Raw genomic sequence first — 17,435 nt, forward strand, 5'->3', positions numbered from 1 at the left:
GCGCCATTCTGACTCGGCCACTTAGTGTTACCTTAGCTATTTTATTTAAGCTGGGTTTTGGTTTATCTACGAGAAAGACAGTAGTCAGACCTGCGTTCTCAGATCGCTGAGATGATGATGTGTATTAGAACACTTCCAGGCATGCAGTGAGGAAGCAATCACCGCCAGCTGCTCACAACACTTACCACGGCCATCGATGCTCTCCGTTGGTGTTTCATTTGCCGGCTTCAAGCTCTCTGAGGTTGGGACTGTCTCTAATGAGCTGCGAAACCTCAGGGCTAACAGAGTCAGTGCTCACTACTGTGCCTGAGTGAACAGTTGAGAACCTTCTTGGAGGAGGTTCCTATAAAAAGCTCAGACGCCAGAGGGAAAAGCGCTCCAGGTAGCGATAATGCTCTCGTCCTGAGGACACGAGGAAGCTGCCCAGGGGGGCGGATGACCTCACAGGGGGAGGACAAGGAGGAAAGCCTGGCTAGCAAAGCCAGGGAGAGGAGAGCCACCTGAGATGGTCTCTCCAGGGCTGTGTGGAGAATCGGCAGCTCGGACTCTGGAAGAAACAGTGTTAGGCAGAGAAGACGCCTGGTGACAGGCAGCCTCGGCAGAAAAGACAGTCATTTTTTTATTGGTTTTAGCAGCTGCTGTCCCAAACCCTCTCCCCTCAACAAGGCAATTTTATGATCACAAAGAGGCCACATTTTCTTTAATTGACAACTCAATGTCTACATACATACAGTATTGCACAAATTATGAGTGGATCAACAATTATATTATCGATACAAACTCATGAGCATGTACATAAAACTACCGCTCTAGGTTTATGTGTTTTGTGCCAGCTACTTTAGTGAATAAAAGAAACGAACTCAGCTTTGAATTCATGAGAATCAGCTTTCAAAAAAAGCATATATATCATCTCATAGAATACTTAATATGTCAAACCCAGGAAAATCAGTAACTAAGTGACAAAAGGAACACTTTTCAAGAAAAGTAGGTGATAAAAATGTTGGGCTAAAATACTAAGAACTTTAGCAACTGGACGGAGGAACCAGGAAGTGTATGCACACTGGGAATTTTAACAAAGGATCCCCATGTTCTCCTGCACAGTGAGGACCACATTCCAAAAGCATAACTCTGGGTTGCTACATCTCTGCTACAATCCACTGTTTCAAAGGTGAAAGAAACAAGATGGTAATTCACATAAAAAGGTTTTAAAATTCTTCCCAAAGTAAAATAAAAATAATATAATCTCTATCAAATTATAAAGAAATTCTATCAAAATGTTGGCCACATAGAGAAGTCAGACCATTTGCCTTCACTGACTGCCTCAGAGGACAGAGCGTGTGTCACCTACAAGGAAGGGGGTGGGGGGTCGAGTCCCTACTCTCCCCGGCCTGTGGAATTGGAGTGGACAGGAGCCCTTTGGCTTCTCTGGGGTTTTGCTCCCTCACATAGGGAATTGAGGGAGGTGGGCTAGGTGGCTTTAAGAGACTCCTCAACTAAAAGAATCAAAGTCAGCTTGAGATCCCCTCTCTGAACAGACATATAGGGTGGCAAAAGAAATGGATTAAAAAACAAATGGATGGCGTCTTTCTCACTTCTTGATACCATCACTCAGAACTAATCTGTACTATAGTTGAAGAAAATCTTTGCCTGGTACTATTAAAGGGTACGCAATGAGGCATCTGACAATGAAATTTTTCATAAAAGTGTATAAAAAGGCTATGTTAAGTTTGGGTGGGAAAAACAATGCACTACCATGTTACTACCAGCAGTCAGGGTGTCCTGTCTCGGATTTTTGGAGTCGCCGATCTGGTTGGGAGAAATGTTGAGGGATGTTCAAGCCATTCAATAGCGATCTAAGGAGTGCACACAGTTCAGGAAATGGATAAACAGGTGCCCAGGAAGGCAACTTTAATGAAACTGGTTCTAAAACAAAGGATGCAAGAGACCTACATGATCCAAAGAGAGTGATGGCTTCTCACTTTCTGTCCCCTATAGAGAATACAAATATCATTTCTTCTGGAATCCAACACACTGGCTTCATTTTCAAGATGTATCACTTTATTTTCCAGCATGTGACAGTCACACAATTTCTGCAGTGAGCAACAAGGATTCCACGAGCTTTCCTGGAACCTACGGCCAGAAGAGTCCTGAGATTTCAAATATTAAAGCTTTCTCCACAGCCACAAGTCCCTTTGATGTTTGGGTTATTGAACACAAACTCACTGGATAATTTGTCTTCAACATAGTCCATTTCTGTTCCTAAAAGTGTTAGCTGTGCTTTCTTTTCGATGAATACTCTGACTCCTTGGGGAAAAGAAAGCATGTGTCATATAAAGCCAGGAGCCTTATGGAATTCGCTGATTCAAAGCACAAGTGAACTTTAAATAGTGACTATCAACAAAAGTCAAACAGGAAGCTTTGAACATTTTAAATTATTTCCTTAAGGAATTAAGCATTCAGTTTCCTGTCTGCCCTTTCTTTCCCACACACGAATTTATGTCACAAACAATCACATTAGGGGAGAATTTTATGTAAGTATCCCATGACAATTTTATGCAAAATGAGAATTTACCTTTCACTACACTTCACTCATTTTTCCAGTTTGCAACGTGAAGAAAGTGTATATTCTCAGTGAGTTTTATGAAACGAAAAAAAATTTATGAAAATTCTGTAATAACATCTATACACTAGATACACGGATTTAAGCTTAAAGATATACAAAGGACTGCGATACAACGGGGCTATTTTAGTAAGATCAATCAGTACAACAATAGTTTTTTCTGGTTATGGGATGGAAAACAGGTACTATTCCCTAGTAATTACACAGGTAGAGGTCAGCATCTTTGTAAACACAATCTTTTTTTTGACACAGAGTCTCGCTCTGTCACCCCGGCTGGAGTGCAGTAGCATGATCATGGCTCACCACAAGCTCCGCCTCCCAGGCTCAAGTGATCCTCCCACAGGATTACAGGCACACACCACCAGGACCAGCTAATTTTTGTATTTTTTTAGAGTCAGGGTTTCACCATGTGGCTCAAGCTGGTCTTGCATTCCTGGGCTCAAGTAATCCTCCCACCTTGGCCTCCCAAAGTGCTGGGATTACAGGTGTGAGTCACAGTGCCCAGCCAACAAATACAATCAGTTTAAGAAAGCTTTCTAGTCTGGGAAACATGGCAAAACCCTGTCTCCACTAAAAATACAAAAATTAGCTGGGCACAGTGGTGGGTGCCTGTAGTCCCAGCTACTCAGGAGGCTGAGGTGGGAGGATTGCTTGAGCCGGGGAGACAGAGGCTACAGTGAGCCATAATTGTGCCACTGCTCTCCAGCCTGGGTAAGAGAGCAAGACTCTCTCAAAAAACAAACAAAAAAAACAAAACAAAACAAAAAACTTTCTTCTTTATAAGAAATTGAGCCATTAGCTAAATATAAACAATATGTAATTAAGTCACCTTTTCTTTAAGATGAGAATCTTAAGGTTTATAATGTGTTATAATTTTCAAAATAATATATTTTTAAAAGGTCTTTATTGATTAGTAACTTTAGTTTAATAAGAAAGCACACTTAGGAATCTAGGCCTCATTCTCCCATGGAGGTAAGAACTGCAAGCTAAGTGCATACTTCCAATGACAAGATAAATTATTTATTTTAGATAGGTTTTAACAGATTAGAGGATGGAAGAAGGGGGCAGTGGTAAATATAATTAAATACTTTTAATTATAAATTAAATTTAATTATAATTAAATAGTTTTTAATAAAATTGGAAATACAGGATTCCTCAAAACATGAGTTGATAATACAGCTCCACTAAAATACAAAATGAACCAGGCATGGTGGTGGGCGCCACAATCCCAGCTACTTGGGAGGCTGAGGTGGGAGGATCGCTTGAACCCGGGAGGCGGAGGTCGCAGCAGCAAGCCGAGATCACACCACTGCACTCCAGCCTGGGCAAGAGAGCGAGACTCTGTCTCAAAAAAAAAAAAAAAGGATTATAATGGAGCTGAAAATTCCTACTGCCTAGCAATGCTGCAGCCACCATAATATCACAAGACAACCCATTACTCAGGTGTTTGTGGTGATGCTGGTATAAACAAACCTGCACTACTAGTCGTATAAAAGTCTAAGCATGTTCAATTATGCACACTGCATAATACTTGATAATGATAATAAATGGTTATGTTACTGCTTTATGTATTTACTATACTATACTTTTAATTGTTATTTTAGAGCGTACTTCTACTTAGGAAAAAAAGTTAACTGTGAAACAGCCTAAGGAAGGTCTTCAGGAGGTATCCAGAAGAAGGCATCGTTATCAGAGAAGATGACAACTCCATGAGTGTTACTGCTCCTGATGGCAATGGGACGAGAGGACGAGGTGGAAGACAGGGATACTGATGACCCTGACCCTGTGGAGGCCTAAGCTAATACGCATGTTTGTGTCTTAGTTTTTAATTAAAACGTTTATAAAGAGAAAAAAAAAAAGAAGAAGAAAGAAAAAAATGAAAAATAGGGAAAAGCTTACAGAATAAGGACATAAAAAATTTTTGTACATTTGTACAATGTATGTTTCAAGTTAATGTTATTACAAAAGAGTCAAAAAGTTAAAAAAAATCGCAAAGCTTACAAAGTAAAAAAGTTTCAGTAAACTAAGGTTAATTTATTACTGAAGACTAAATGTACAAGGTTTATAAGGTCTATAGTACTACAAAGTACTGTCCTAGGCTTTCACATTCACTGACCACTCCCCTACTCACTCACTGACTCACACGGACAACTTCCAGTCCTGCAAGCTCCATGCATGGTAAGTGCCACATACAGGTGTACCGTGTTTTATTTTCTTCTCCTTCTTCATTTTTTTTTTTAAGAGACGGAGGTCTTGCTATGTCGCCCAGGATGAAGGGCAGTGGCTATTCACAGGTATGAACAAAGTGCACTACAATCTCTCTTTTTTTTTTTTTGAGATGGAGTCTCGCTTTGTCACCCAGGCTGGAGTGCAATGGCATGGTCTCGGCTCACTGCAACTTCTGCCTCCCAGGGTTCAAGCGATTCTTCTGCCTCAGCCTCCCAGTAGCTGGGACTACAGGTGTGTGCCACCACACTGGCTAATTTTTTGTATTTTCATTAGAGACGGGGTTTCACCATGTTGGCCAGGCTGGTCGTGAACTCCTGACCTCGTGATCCATCCACCTTGGCCTCCCAAAGTGCTGGGATTACAGGGGTGAGCCACCACGCCTGGCCAGTACACTACAATCTTGAACTCCTGTGCTCAAGGAATCCTCTTGCCTCAATCTCCTGAATAGCTGGGACAACAGGCTTGTGTTAACATACCCGACCACATTTGATCTTTTACAGTGAAATTTCACTACACTTTTTCTTTGTTTAGGTATGTTTACACAAATACCATTGTGTTAGAACTGTGCACAGTATTCAGGACAGTCACATGCAGTACAGGTTTGAAGCCTAGGAGCAATAGGTTATATCATCTAGCCGAGGCATGTGGTAGGCTCTGCCATCTGGGTTTGTGTAAGTACACCCCAGGGTATTTGTCTAATGTCACATTTCTCCGAATGTATCTCCAATGTTAAGTGATGTGTGACTGTATCTGCATTATACTTACTGCCTGAGCATCCCAAATCCAAAAAGCTCCCATGAGCAGTTCCTCTGAGTGTCATGCTGGCACCCACTTTGAAAGTTTTGAATTTGGGAGTGTTTCAGATTTCAGATGTTTGGGTTGGAATACCCAACTTGTACTTATTTGATACAGATATAAAACTGCTGCTTACACAGAAACTCTCGGCTCACTGTGAGGTTTAAGGTTGGTTCCCTTTTGGACATAACAATGATCTTTCATAGTTAAAACAAGCTTATAGAATAATTTACCAATTAGTTACTAAGAGCACAGTCTCTGGAAAGAACTTTACTAGGCCACTTACTATGACCTTAAACTATTTAACCCCTCTGTGCCTCAGTTTCTTCATCAGAAAAACAGGGATAATATGGTACCACCCTCATTCAGCGTTGTGTATACATCAGTTAATACATGAAATTCCATCAAACAACGCCTACACACACAGTGAGCATTATTTACATAATTCCTGCTACTATCCTTATTTTTTACTTTGTGCTGTGCAAGGCTAACAATTTTAGGCAAAACAACGTGCCCAAAAAATGTTGGTTAAAAACTCACCATCTTGAATAACTTCTTCATCAGAATCTCCTTTTGTCTTTGTATATTCTAGAGTATAAGAAAGGCCATTACAGCCCCTGGTTCGGACACCAACTTTTACACCTACCTGAAAAAGAAGTGAAAATATAAACTTAGTTTTAAAGTAGTACAGATTAAACAATTATACTAATAAAGTGACAGTAGCCTCCCCACACCAAAATGGACTTTCTTTTACTTTTCGTAGCACAGGGTCTCACTATGCAGCCCAGGCTCGTCTCGAACTCCTGGACTCAAAACAACGCTTCCACCTCGGCCTCTCAAAGCATTGGGATTACAAGGCAGGAGCCACCCTGTCCAGCCTGGGACTTTATCTAAAATGTTTTTGCTCTACCTTGTTCTGTGAGATATACTCTGAAATGTTTCCTTAGGATTCACCAGGGTTCACAGTCCATCACCTGGCAATCCTCTCTCTACATGGGATCTGAATTCTAGTGCAGACTTGTGTACAGTCTCAAACACCAGAAAGCAAAAGACTGCAGTCAATACAGACAAAAGAAGTTTAAAAAAGCGACCAAACAGCACTTTAAAAATATCGATGTTTACATTAATGCAATTTTCAAACAATATCTACCTGAGTTCTCGGTCTTAGGGCTGATCTGCTTTTTCATTTAAATAGTCATTTAAATAGTCATCCCGCAGTATGTGTGGAAAATTGGTTCCAGGACTACCTGAGTATACAAAAATCTGCAGACACTCAAGTCCCTTATGCAAATGGCACAGTATTTGTATATAACTTATACACATCTTCCCATGTCCTTTAAATAACTTCTGGATGACTTGAATACCTAATAATGTAATGCTACATAAATAGTTGTTATACTGTATTGTTTGGAGAATAAAAGTCTGTACATGTTTAATACAGATGCAACCTTCTATTTTTTTCCCAAATATTTTTGACCTGTGGTTGACTGAATCCATGTATGCCGAACCCACAGATACGGAGAGGTGACTGTATACAGTAAAAGTATTGTAAGTACTATTTCACCAGCAGTTCCTGATTCTGCAAAGCTAAATTCTTGTTTCATTAGGCCAATTTGTACTCTAGTCATTGGTCTATCCAAATTGAATCAGAACACTGATATCCTCTGAAATTTAATAATTTTAAAAGGCAGGTTTGAGAACTTCCATTACATTCTAACGTAGGTTAACAACAGAAACCAGATATCACTCCACAGTCTAATTATTAAATATTGATAGTCCATTACTTGAAATGATTTACAGCATTCCATCAGCAACTAACAACGTACAATTAAGATGATACACACACTCCTAGCTCAACAATTCTATATATAGGAATGGATCCTATGTAGGTGAACTAAGCCATGCTTACAGGTCTAGAACAATGAGCCTGACACACTGCAGCCACTAAATAGTTGCTGAACGGTGTTTGTGGCAGCACTGAATGAAAACGACCCTTTAACATGGGCACTGGTTAAAGAAATCGAACTTGTTCAATGGAATGTACTCTACATGCAGGCAAGAAAGGGAGGCAGATCATTACACAATGATATGGAAATATCTTCAAGCCACATTATTAAGGGTAAAAAGCAAAGTGTAATGAAAACATTTATGGTAGGAAGAGACACACACAAGAATAACAAGCCCAGTCTAGGCCAGTGGTTGCCCTCAGGGAGACATCTTTGGTTGTGGCAACCAAAGCTTTGTAGAATCAGGAACTGCTGGTGAAACAGTACTCACAATACTTTTACTCTATACATACAGTCACCTTTCCGTATCGGTGGGTTCCACATATGTGGATTCTTTGTTGTGGCAAAGAAGGGTTACTACTGGTATCTAGTGGACAGAGGCCAGAGATGCTGTCAAACATTCTACAATCTGTCCTCAAGTGTCAACTGTGAGGAGGCTGAGAAAATCAGGTCCAGCCACTTCAAATGTATACATTACTCCTGGAAGGGCACCAAAGAGGTTGCTCCTTGGAAGAAAGAATGACTTCCTTTTAGTTAAATGCCCTTTTGTATTATTTGAATTTTTAAAAAATCCTGAGTATATTTTACCTTTTAAATAAAACCCCTAAATGAAATAATACTGTGTATCACAGGATAAATTTACTTTGAAATACAGCTTTGGGTTTTACTGAATCATTAACTGGTTTTACTTACATGCTCAGGCTTATCTTTAAGAAGTTGTTTTATCTTGTTTACTGCTGAAGGTGTCTGAAAAAAAGAAAATGATGTTTTTAGCTACAAAACTTGTTCTTCAAAGCCTCTTATTTATCAGTCTTCGTAAGTCTGTTTTTAGCAAATTCATGTGACAACTTTATGTTCCATTCTTCCCAGGTTACCTTATGGACTTTATATAGAAATACACTAACTATACTGAATTCAAAATACCCTCTTTATTTTAAAAAATATCTGCTAGCAACATCCTTTTAATCTTGCTCCTCAGTTCAGGTTGGTTCCCTGTCCTTCTCTCTAAGGTGCTATTCACTCATATCACAAATGCTATTTTTCTGGGCAGCATCTATTTTGTGCACCAACTCTATGCCCAGCAACCAGCATGTTGCCTACGACAAAGAGCCAATGAAGGAATCAAATATCTCACTGGGAAGGCCAACCTTCAGGTGTTTTTCCTGTTGATTATTCGTCCTACGCTTTTTTTTTTTCTTACTCACAATCTATTTCTAAACCATCAAAATGCATAGCTTGAGGAAACAGTGTTACCAGCACAAAATAACCCAGGGTGTGCTTCTTGTACCAGTCCCACCAAATGCTCACACCGATTTTTTCCAACGTGGATTAAACCAGCATCTCAGGAGATCTAGATGAAGAAAACTAAGCTAGTCAATAACAGAAATAAGAACAAGGAGGAGCTGTTTCCCAGGAGAAATGCTGTTTCACATAGCTCAGTGGACCTCAAAATGAGAAAGGCATCAGAGTTTGTGTGAAACAGGTCGCCATTACCAACTCCACTTCCTTGGGAAGGAGGCTGTTCTCCAGCATTCCTGGCCCACTTCCTAGCTGGGCCTCCAGGGTAGTCACCCTGATGAAACAGGGATAATAGTTTCTCCACCTCAGGATTCTTGCGAGGATTAAATATTTAAACTCATGAAAAGCATTCAGGATAGTCAGGCACAAAAAAGCCAAGCATTATGATGATGATGAGAGTACATCATAATGAAGAGATTACGTGTGTCCCTCCTACTTTATCAGCTCCTCTAGCTGGCAGTGCTCTGCAGGCCCTTCAGTTCTTTGTACTGACATTTTACTGTATAGTCAAGTCGTTGAGACTGCTTCTGAAGTCTCAAAGTCTAGATATTACGACCTAAGACTTGGTAGTAAACTGAGGCCAGGACGGACACCTGGAGGAGCCAGCCCAATGGATGGCCCTAGAGTGTACTCTCCTGCCCTGTCGGGGTGGGCGTTCAGCTAGATGAGCACGTTTAAACACAGTATAGACCCAGTTTAGAAGGGCATGAAAGTAATTAAGAATGTGAAGACCAACATGTCTTAAAAATTTAAAATAGAAAACAATGCACTGCACTTAAAGTGAATACTGTTTAGTAAAACTTTTAATTCAGTTATTAATATATACTATCTGTGTATACACATTTCTTATTGCATGTCACTGTAAACAAACAAACCACTGCCAGTAGGTGGCCTCTAAAGGCCTTTTCCCATGGTTCTATCAGAAAAGGAGGCAAGCAGTCCTACAACGCAGGGCGGAAGGAGAAAACGGAAAGAGCAGGATTATGGTTTTGTTTTTGTTTTTTGAGTCACAGAATACCAACTTTAAATAGTTATAAAATAGTTATTATTTTAAAAGTGCTCATTACCCTTCTAAATCAGTGGTCCCAAATGTTTTTGGCATCAAGGACTGGTTTCGAGGAAGACAATTTTCCCACGGATAAGGGGAATGGCTTCTGGATGATTCAAGTGCACTACATTTATTGTGCACTTTATTTCTATTATTATATTGTAATATATAATGAAATAATTATACAACTCATCAAAATGTACAATCAGTGGGGGCCCTGGGCTTGTTTTTCTGCAACTAGATGGTCCCATCTAGGGGTGATGGGAGACAGTGACAGATCATCAGGCATTATTCTCATAAGGAGCACACAAACTAGCTTCTCACACCTGCAGTTCACACTAGGGTTGACACTCCTATGAGATTCTAATGCCGCTGATGATCTGACGGGAGGTGGAGCTTGCTTAGGTGGTAATGCTTGGCTAGTCCGCTGCTCTCACCTTCTGCTGTGAGGCCCTGTTCCTAACAGGCCATGGACCAGTACCAGTCTGTACCACAGGGACTGGGGACCCCCGTTCTAAATGACTGTCAATAAAAGCTAGCTTTCTTATCAACCACTTGTAAATTTTCACAATATTTTCCTGTGTGCATGCTGAAGAAATTAATCATTTACTGTCAAATAAAAATAGCTTTCTGTAAGTTTCTTTTAAAAAGGCATAGTTTGGCTGGGCGTGGTGGCTCATGCCTATATTCCCAGCATTTTGGGAGGCTGAGGTGGAAGGATCACTTGAGGTCAGGAGTTTGAGACCAGCCTGGCCAACATGGTGAAAACCCATCCCTATTAAAAATACAAAAATTAGCTGAGGATGGTGGCACGTGCCTGTAATCCCAGCTACTCAGGAGGCTGAGGCACGAGAATCGCTTGAACCCGGGAGGCGGAGGTTGCAGTAAGCCGAGATCCTGCTGCTGCACTCCAGCCTGGGAAACAGAGTGAGACTCTGTCTCCAAAAAAACAAAAAACAAAAAGCATAGCCATGGAAAATACCTGCTGGAACTAAAATCTTAAACGTGGTCTTGATTTAATGTGAGTAGATCAAAGGCACAGACTGCCACACCGTTGCATGATCTAAACAAAACAAACATGTCTGTCACACTACTCCGTTTACCAGCCCCAAATATATAATTTTTTTTTATCTCCAAGTGATTTTCTAAATTATCTAATTTGGTTTTACAAAGTCATCTATTTTCTTATTTTCTCAACTCTTAGCAGGAAACACTTAAATACAGTAAATGAAAGCAATTCGTGTGGATTGGTCTACTTATCACAAAGTTGCTCATGTTTACATCTTATACTGAAGGGCTCTTTAAGGGAAAAGTAACATTCAACAGGAACCTGTGTGCCTGGGAAGCTGCTGTTACAGGAACTAAACATGTGTCTTAATTTTCCTGTCTCAGATCAAAACCAAACCTACTTCATTGGGAGGGTGTTACTAATGATGGATAACCCAGGTGAGTACTCAACCAAGGGAAAAGGTTCTTACGACTTTCAAAGTGACTGATCTGATTTTCAGAACCAGTGAGAGTCGTTAAACAGGGAACAGCTGGGACTTAAAAAAAATTGAGCTATAAAAAGTACTTTCTGTGTCTCAGTATCAGGGAGAGGCTGAGAATCCTACCCTGCTTTAAGTCTACATACTCTGGCACCTTTGTGCTTAGGGAAAATTCATGAGGGAAACAGCATAAAATCTTCAACTACACAGCATGCTGCAGGGCCTGGCAGAACGCCAGTACCAGTGCACTTCCCAGTACTAAGAAACATGTAATTCTCAAGAAATTTATGTACTATTAATGACTATAGCTTACCTGAGACTTGGCCCATGTTTTAAAATTTAAGAGCTTCCTGAATGCAAATCACAGGAATATGACTTAAAGTAAGAGGTTATCTTTGAGGTAAGATATTTTGGCCTAATTAAAAAACATAAATATTTCCAAGATGTTTCTGCTGTTAAAATTATGGGAAAAGGCACTGTAGATGAATGTTTTATCACTACTTCATAGCAATACACTTTCTAATCCTTGTAGGAAACTTTTCATTCTCAATCCTGTATTTCTTTAAGTAACTCCCCAGGCAAATTTCATTTTTTGCTGTTTAAGAAAACAAAATTAAATTAAAACCCAAAGTTAACTCTGTGATTATGCGTACTAAACACGTGCCAACAACTTATTTTAATTTCATTACAAACATGGCATTTTAATGTCAAATATCAATTTTCTGGGGGAACAAAAGACGGTAAATAAAGAGAGCCAGTGAACAAGTATAGTGTATTTTATTAAACCCATTGTTTAACAGCCATGGCTGGCATTAGAGTGTTGTTTTTCTTTTGTCTTTTGTTATTTGTGTATGTGTGTATACACACACCCAAAACACATATAATATACAAATATTTTATATACACACACACACACACACACACACATATATATTTGTAGGCCAGGTGTGGTGGCTCATGCCTGTAATGCCAGCACTTTGGGAGACCAAGGTGGGAGGATGGCTTCAGGCCAGGAGTTTGAGACCAGCCTGGGCAACAGAGCAAGACCCTGTCTCTACAATAAATTTTAAAAAAATTTAATTAAAAAAAAAAAATTAGCAGGCATGGTGACATGTGCCTGTAGTCCCAGTTACTTGGGAGGCTGAGGTGAAAGGATTGCTTGAGCCCAGAGTTTGAGGCTGCAGTGAGCCATGATCATGCCACTGCATATGAGCCTGGGTGACAGAGGAAGATCCTGTCTCTAAAAAGAAAAAGGTTTGTAATTATGGCATATATACATAATTTTGTAGCCTCCATTTAAACAATTTAACAATTTTTTTTCATTTCATACATGGTAATAAAAATATATTCACCATTTACTGAACACCTTCTAAGTGTTTAATGGTTTAAATGTATCATCTTTTTATTCCTGCTATTGTGATTTAGGTATTAAAGATTAAATAACGTGCACAGCATAAGTCAAAGAATGAAGAGTTACAACTCTAATGTGGGGAAAAGAACGAGAGATCAGCTTGTTACCATGTCTATATAGAAGGAAGTAGACATAAAAGACTCCATTTAGTTCTGTACTTGAGATGCTGTTAATCTGTGACCTTACCTTCAACTTTGTCCTTGCAAGAGACATGTGCGAAGGTGATTTAAGGTTAAAAGGATTTTGGGCTGTGCAGAATGTGCTTTGTTAAACAAGTGCCTAAAGGCTGCTTGTGGTTAAAAGTCATCACCATTCTCTTAAATCTCAAGAAAGAGAAAAACATTTGTCTCCTGCCCCTCCCTGGGCAATGGAACATCTCCGGGTAATACCCATTGTGTGCCTTGTTTACTGAGTGAGGAGAAACCGCCTTTAGGAATAAGGTGGGACTTGCTGGAGCAATACTGCTAAAAGGTTTATGGAGATGTGGCACAGCATTTTCCTTTAAACTTAGTCATATTACAAGGATTTTTTCATATGTCTTACTGCCGATTTCCTCCCTACAATAATCCTATTGTCCAGCCACTCCCTTATCCTTTTAATGACTAAGATAATTCTCAATAAATACTAAGGGAACTCAGAGGCCGGTGGCGGCGTGGGTCCTCTGTAAGCTGAGCGTCGGTCCCCTGGGCCCCGCTTTTCTTTCTCTACACTTTGTCTCTGTTTTATTCCTTTTCTCAAGTCTTTCGTTTCCACCTAACGAGAAACACCCACAAGTGTGGAGGGGCAGGCCACCCCTTCACTCTAAAACTTAAAAAAATCATAATTTACAGAGACTACATCCTTCACCAACAAGATCTATTCTCATGTACTTAACCATTCTTTCACTGTTAGATTGCTAGGCTACTTCCAGTGCTTCTTGTGTAGTATTTCCCAAATTGCCTTCGGACAGAAATCTTAGTGCTTGGTCACTGTTCAAAAGGACTCCTGGTTCTAGTTCAGTGAACTAACACACACTTCCTTACTGAGCATTAAGCATTTCCTAGCTTCTCAACTGGACTCCAATAGAAAGTGAAGCCCTAAGGCACCTTCTGTACACAATGAATTCATCAAGAATGATCGTGGCTGTGCATCATCATTCTCTCACAGCATCATCATTCTCTCACAGAACTTGGTTGAGTTTTAATGCACAGCTGTGACCCACCCCAAACCTACAAATTAGGGTTGCTCTGACTTGTACAATGATGGAAATAAATCTGTCTGCAAGCAGGGCAGCATTTACTCTTCAATTCTTTAATCACATCTGGCTCCTGCAAGTTCAATTCCACTTGTCAATTTCTAGATATGTAGGCAAATAGGGAAGATGTAGATAATCTGATACTGACAGCACTGAACTGTGTTATATTATCAATTACTTTTCCTAGCCTTTTGCTGACATCTGGTAGAATCCACAGACACAGCACTTTTCAAATGTTGCAACATGTCAAATTACTAATATAAAAATTTATATATCCAGGTAACATGTATCCCTTCTGATCAGTTTTACTGAATTAGGTATACTTTTGTTTGTTCTTATCTGTCTCCACTTATTAGACCCAAGTAACATTTATCTCTTCCGATCAGTTTTACTAAATTACGTATACTTTTGTTTGCTCTTATCTGTCTCCACTCATTAGGCCTTTGACTGCATCAATATTTTTGCACTTGATGATACATGCTGATGTTAAACTATGCACAAAGAGCAATACATGTCATAGTGTCCTGACTAGGGCACGAATGCTGGAACTAAAATGACTGCAAGCCCACCAACACAGACTGTGCGGAAAACAGCACTGATGTGCCTTCTCTCTGGTACAGCTTCTAAGACCACAGAGAAAAGAGCTTCTCAAGTCAGCCGTACTGTAAGTAGGACGACAGAGTTCAGACAGTAGACTCCTGCAAGTTAACCAGAACAGCTGAGTCAGGCAACACGGCAACCCTGTGAACTGAGAACTGCTATGATAACATGTACTGAAGCAGAGGGGAGCAAGTGTGGAGAGAGACCAAAGAGGTGGCAAAGGCTTGGCCTGCGACTGTGTCCCTGTAGGCTGGGAACTGTATAACTCATTCATTTGTCCTGAAACACAGCAGATCTTTCTAAATGACTAGGAATGGAGAGGAAGGGACTGACTCAGAAGTCCTGAAGGAAGGGCCGGGCACCGTGGCTCATGCCTGTGATCCCAGCACTTTGGGAGGTTGAGGTGGGTGGATCACGAGGTCAGAAGTCCAACACCAGCCTGGTCAGGATGGTGAAACCCCATCTCTACTAAAAATACAAAATAAATAAATAAATAAATAAATAAATAAATAAGCCAGGCATGGTGGTGGACGTCTGTAATCCCAGCTACTCGGGAGGCTGAGGCAGAGTTGCTTGAACTCAGGAGGTGGAGGTTGCAGTGAGCCCAGATCACACCACGGCACTCCAGCCCGGGGACCTAGCGAGACACCGTCTCAAAAAAACAAAACAAAACAAAAAAAAAAGAAATTCTGAAGGAAAAGGTAACATGTCAAATGGTGATGGAGAAAGACATCAGGGCCAGGCATGGTGGCTCACACCTGTAATCCCTGCACACTGGGAGCCTGAGCTGGTGGACTGCTTGAGCCCAGGAGTTTGAGACCAGCCTGGCCAACTCAGGGAGACCCTAGGTGCATGCATGATGGTGCACAGCGGTGGTCCCAGAGACTTGGGAGCCTGAGGTGGGAGGATCGCTTGGACCCAGGAGGTTGAGGCTGTAGTGTGCCAGGATTGCACCACTGAACTACAGCCTGGGAGACAAAGTGAGACCCTGTCTCCAAAAAAAAAAAAAAAAAAAAAAAAAAAAAAAAAAAAAAATCAGTTAATAGGGTTGCTAAAAAGCAAAAAATAGAAGGCAAAAACTGTTCCTGAACCTTCTGGCTCTTCCCGGATCTACCATTACCAGTAGAAGAATTCTGAATAACTCTTACTGAGATTGAAAGAGACACAAAGAATGGAGTTGTGCCCTCTAGTTCTTAAAACCTTGTTTAATTCTACATCCCATGGTGTATGAAAATTTGCTTGCTCCTACAGAAAAGAGGTAATATAGAATGATATGTAATCAGTACACTAGTAGTACCATATATAATCAGAGTAACATCAAAGGCCTAAAAAATTGATTATAAAAATAAATTCTCTCACTTGATCACAATTTTCTTCTACTTTGCTACAAACTTATTTTCTGGTAATAGGCCCTTTTGGCATTACATGCAAAAGAATCCATGAATCAATTTAAATCGCTTTTTTTCCAGTCTCTAAGTCAATGGTTGCATGAAGTCGTCTCCTTAACTAAGAGGGGAGTGTATGTAGGAACGTGATCATAAGTTTTTCTTTTGGGGTGAAAATATTTTGGAACTAGATAGAAGTGATGGTTGCACGACACTGTGAATGTCTTAAATGGCACCGAACCCTTTAAAGGGGCTAATTTTATGTTATTGGATTTTCCTTCCACTAAAAAACTGCACGGTGCGGCTGGAACACCGAGCTCACTGAATCCTCTAAGTAATCAATGGCTGTACTCTGGTGCCCTGAGTGTTTGACCTTTCACCCAGAAAACGCTTTAAACTCACTCCGGGAAATCATCTTTTGTCCTAAGAGCCTAGGCTTGCTGGAGGCACAGAGGGAGTTTCAAAGGCCTCAAACACCCAGGACACCGGTAAGTAACGCTTTGCGCGGCGCGGCCGTGACCTCGGCAGCAGCAGGGGGCTTTGTTGCCGCTGTGCTCGCCCTCTGCGAACGCTGTCGCCCTGACACAGCGGTCCTTCGGCAAACCTCGTCCCTCCCCACCCCACGCACCTCCAGGATAGGACTCTGGGCCACCATCGGGCACCCCCGGCACCGGGCACGTTCAGCCTCTGGTCAACCGGAGGGGCCGAACAGCGAAGGCCCACTGGAGCGTGGAAGCGATCGGCCCCCGGGGACGCCCAGCCCCGGGCTCCCCTCCGGCCCGCACGCGGTTGCCGCGCGGCCTGCCGGGAAACGTAGTTTCCGGGGACCAGGGAGCAGCCCCGCCCGGGACTTGTTTATCGTTGCAAAGAGGGGCCGAAGGGGAAGGGGCGGCGAGGCTGTGCTGCAGGTCGGGGCAGCCCCGAGGTCTGACGTGTCCGCGCCCCTGCGGCCCTGCTCCCGACCGCAGTGACCTCCCCTTGCACGGGGCGGACACGGGCAATGTCACGGGCCCCACCGCGCACCGCGAGCACTCACCAGGGTGAGGGCTGCCCGGGTGGGCTGCAGCTTCCTCTTGCTCACAGCCCGGACAGTTGCCCGGACTAAGGAAGCCGACATCTTCGCCGTCCCGGCGCCCCGGTGCCTCGGGCCGGAGATCGGCCACCTCAGCCTCTCTCCATGGACACGGCGGGCGCATTGACGCCACAAGCTTCGGCGCACGGCTCCCTCAGGCCTAGCCCCGCCCCCACCGCCACTATTGGGTGGGTTGAGTGAGTGACGGGCAGGGGGCGGGGCAAGCCGCTCGGGGCGGGGTTTTGCCGC

General features: G+C 41.9%; 1 protein-coding gene across 1 annotated transcript; it reads right to left on the reverse strand.

Annotated features, from left to right (window-relative positions):
- Positions 1–670: 670 nt before the first annotated feature.
- Positions 671–17,435, reverse strand: ISCA1 (iron-sulfur cluster assembly 1; the record flags this gene model as incomplete). Its single annotated transcript, XM_017859913.1, has 4 exons — positions 671–2,304; positions 6,185–6,290; positions 8,344–8,397; positions 17,151–17,435. Coding segments are annotated over 4 exons (594 nt in total), but the record flags the coding sequence as incomplete, so codon positions are not given.

Source organism: Rhinopithecus bieti, unplaced genomic scaffold (genome assembly GCF_001698545.2).
Source record: "Rhinopithecus bieti isolate Rb0 unplaced genomic scaffold, ASM169854v2 scaffold_51345, whole genome shotgun sequence".
Classification (NCBI taxonomy): Eukaryota; Metazoa; Chordata; class Mammalia; order Primates; family Cercopithecidae; genus Rhinopithecus; species Rhinopithecus bieti.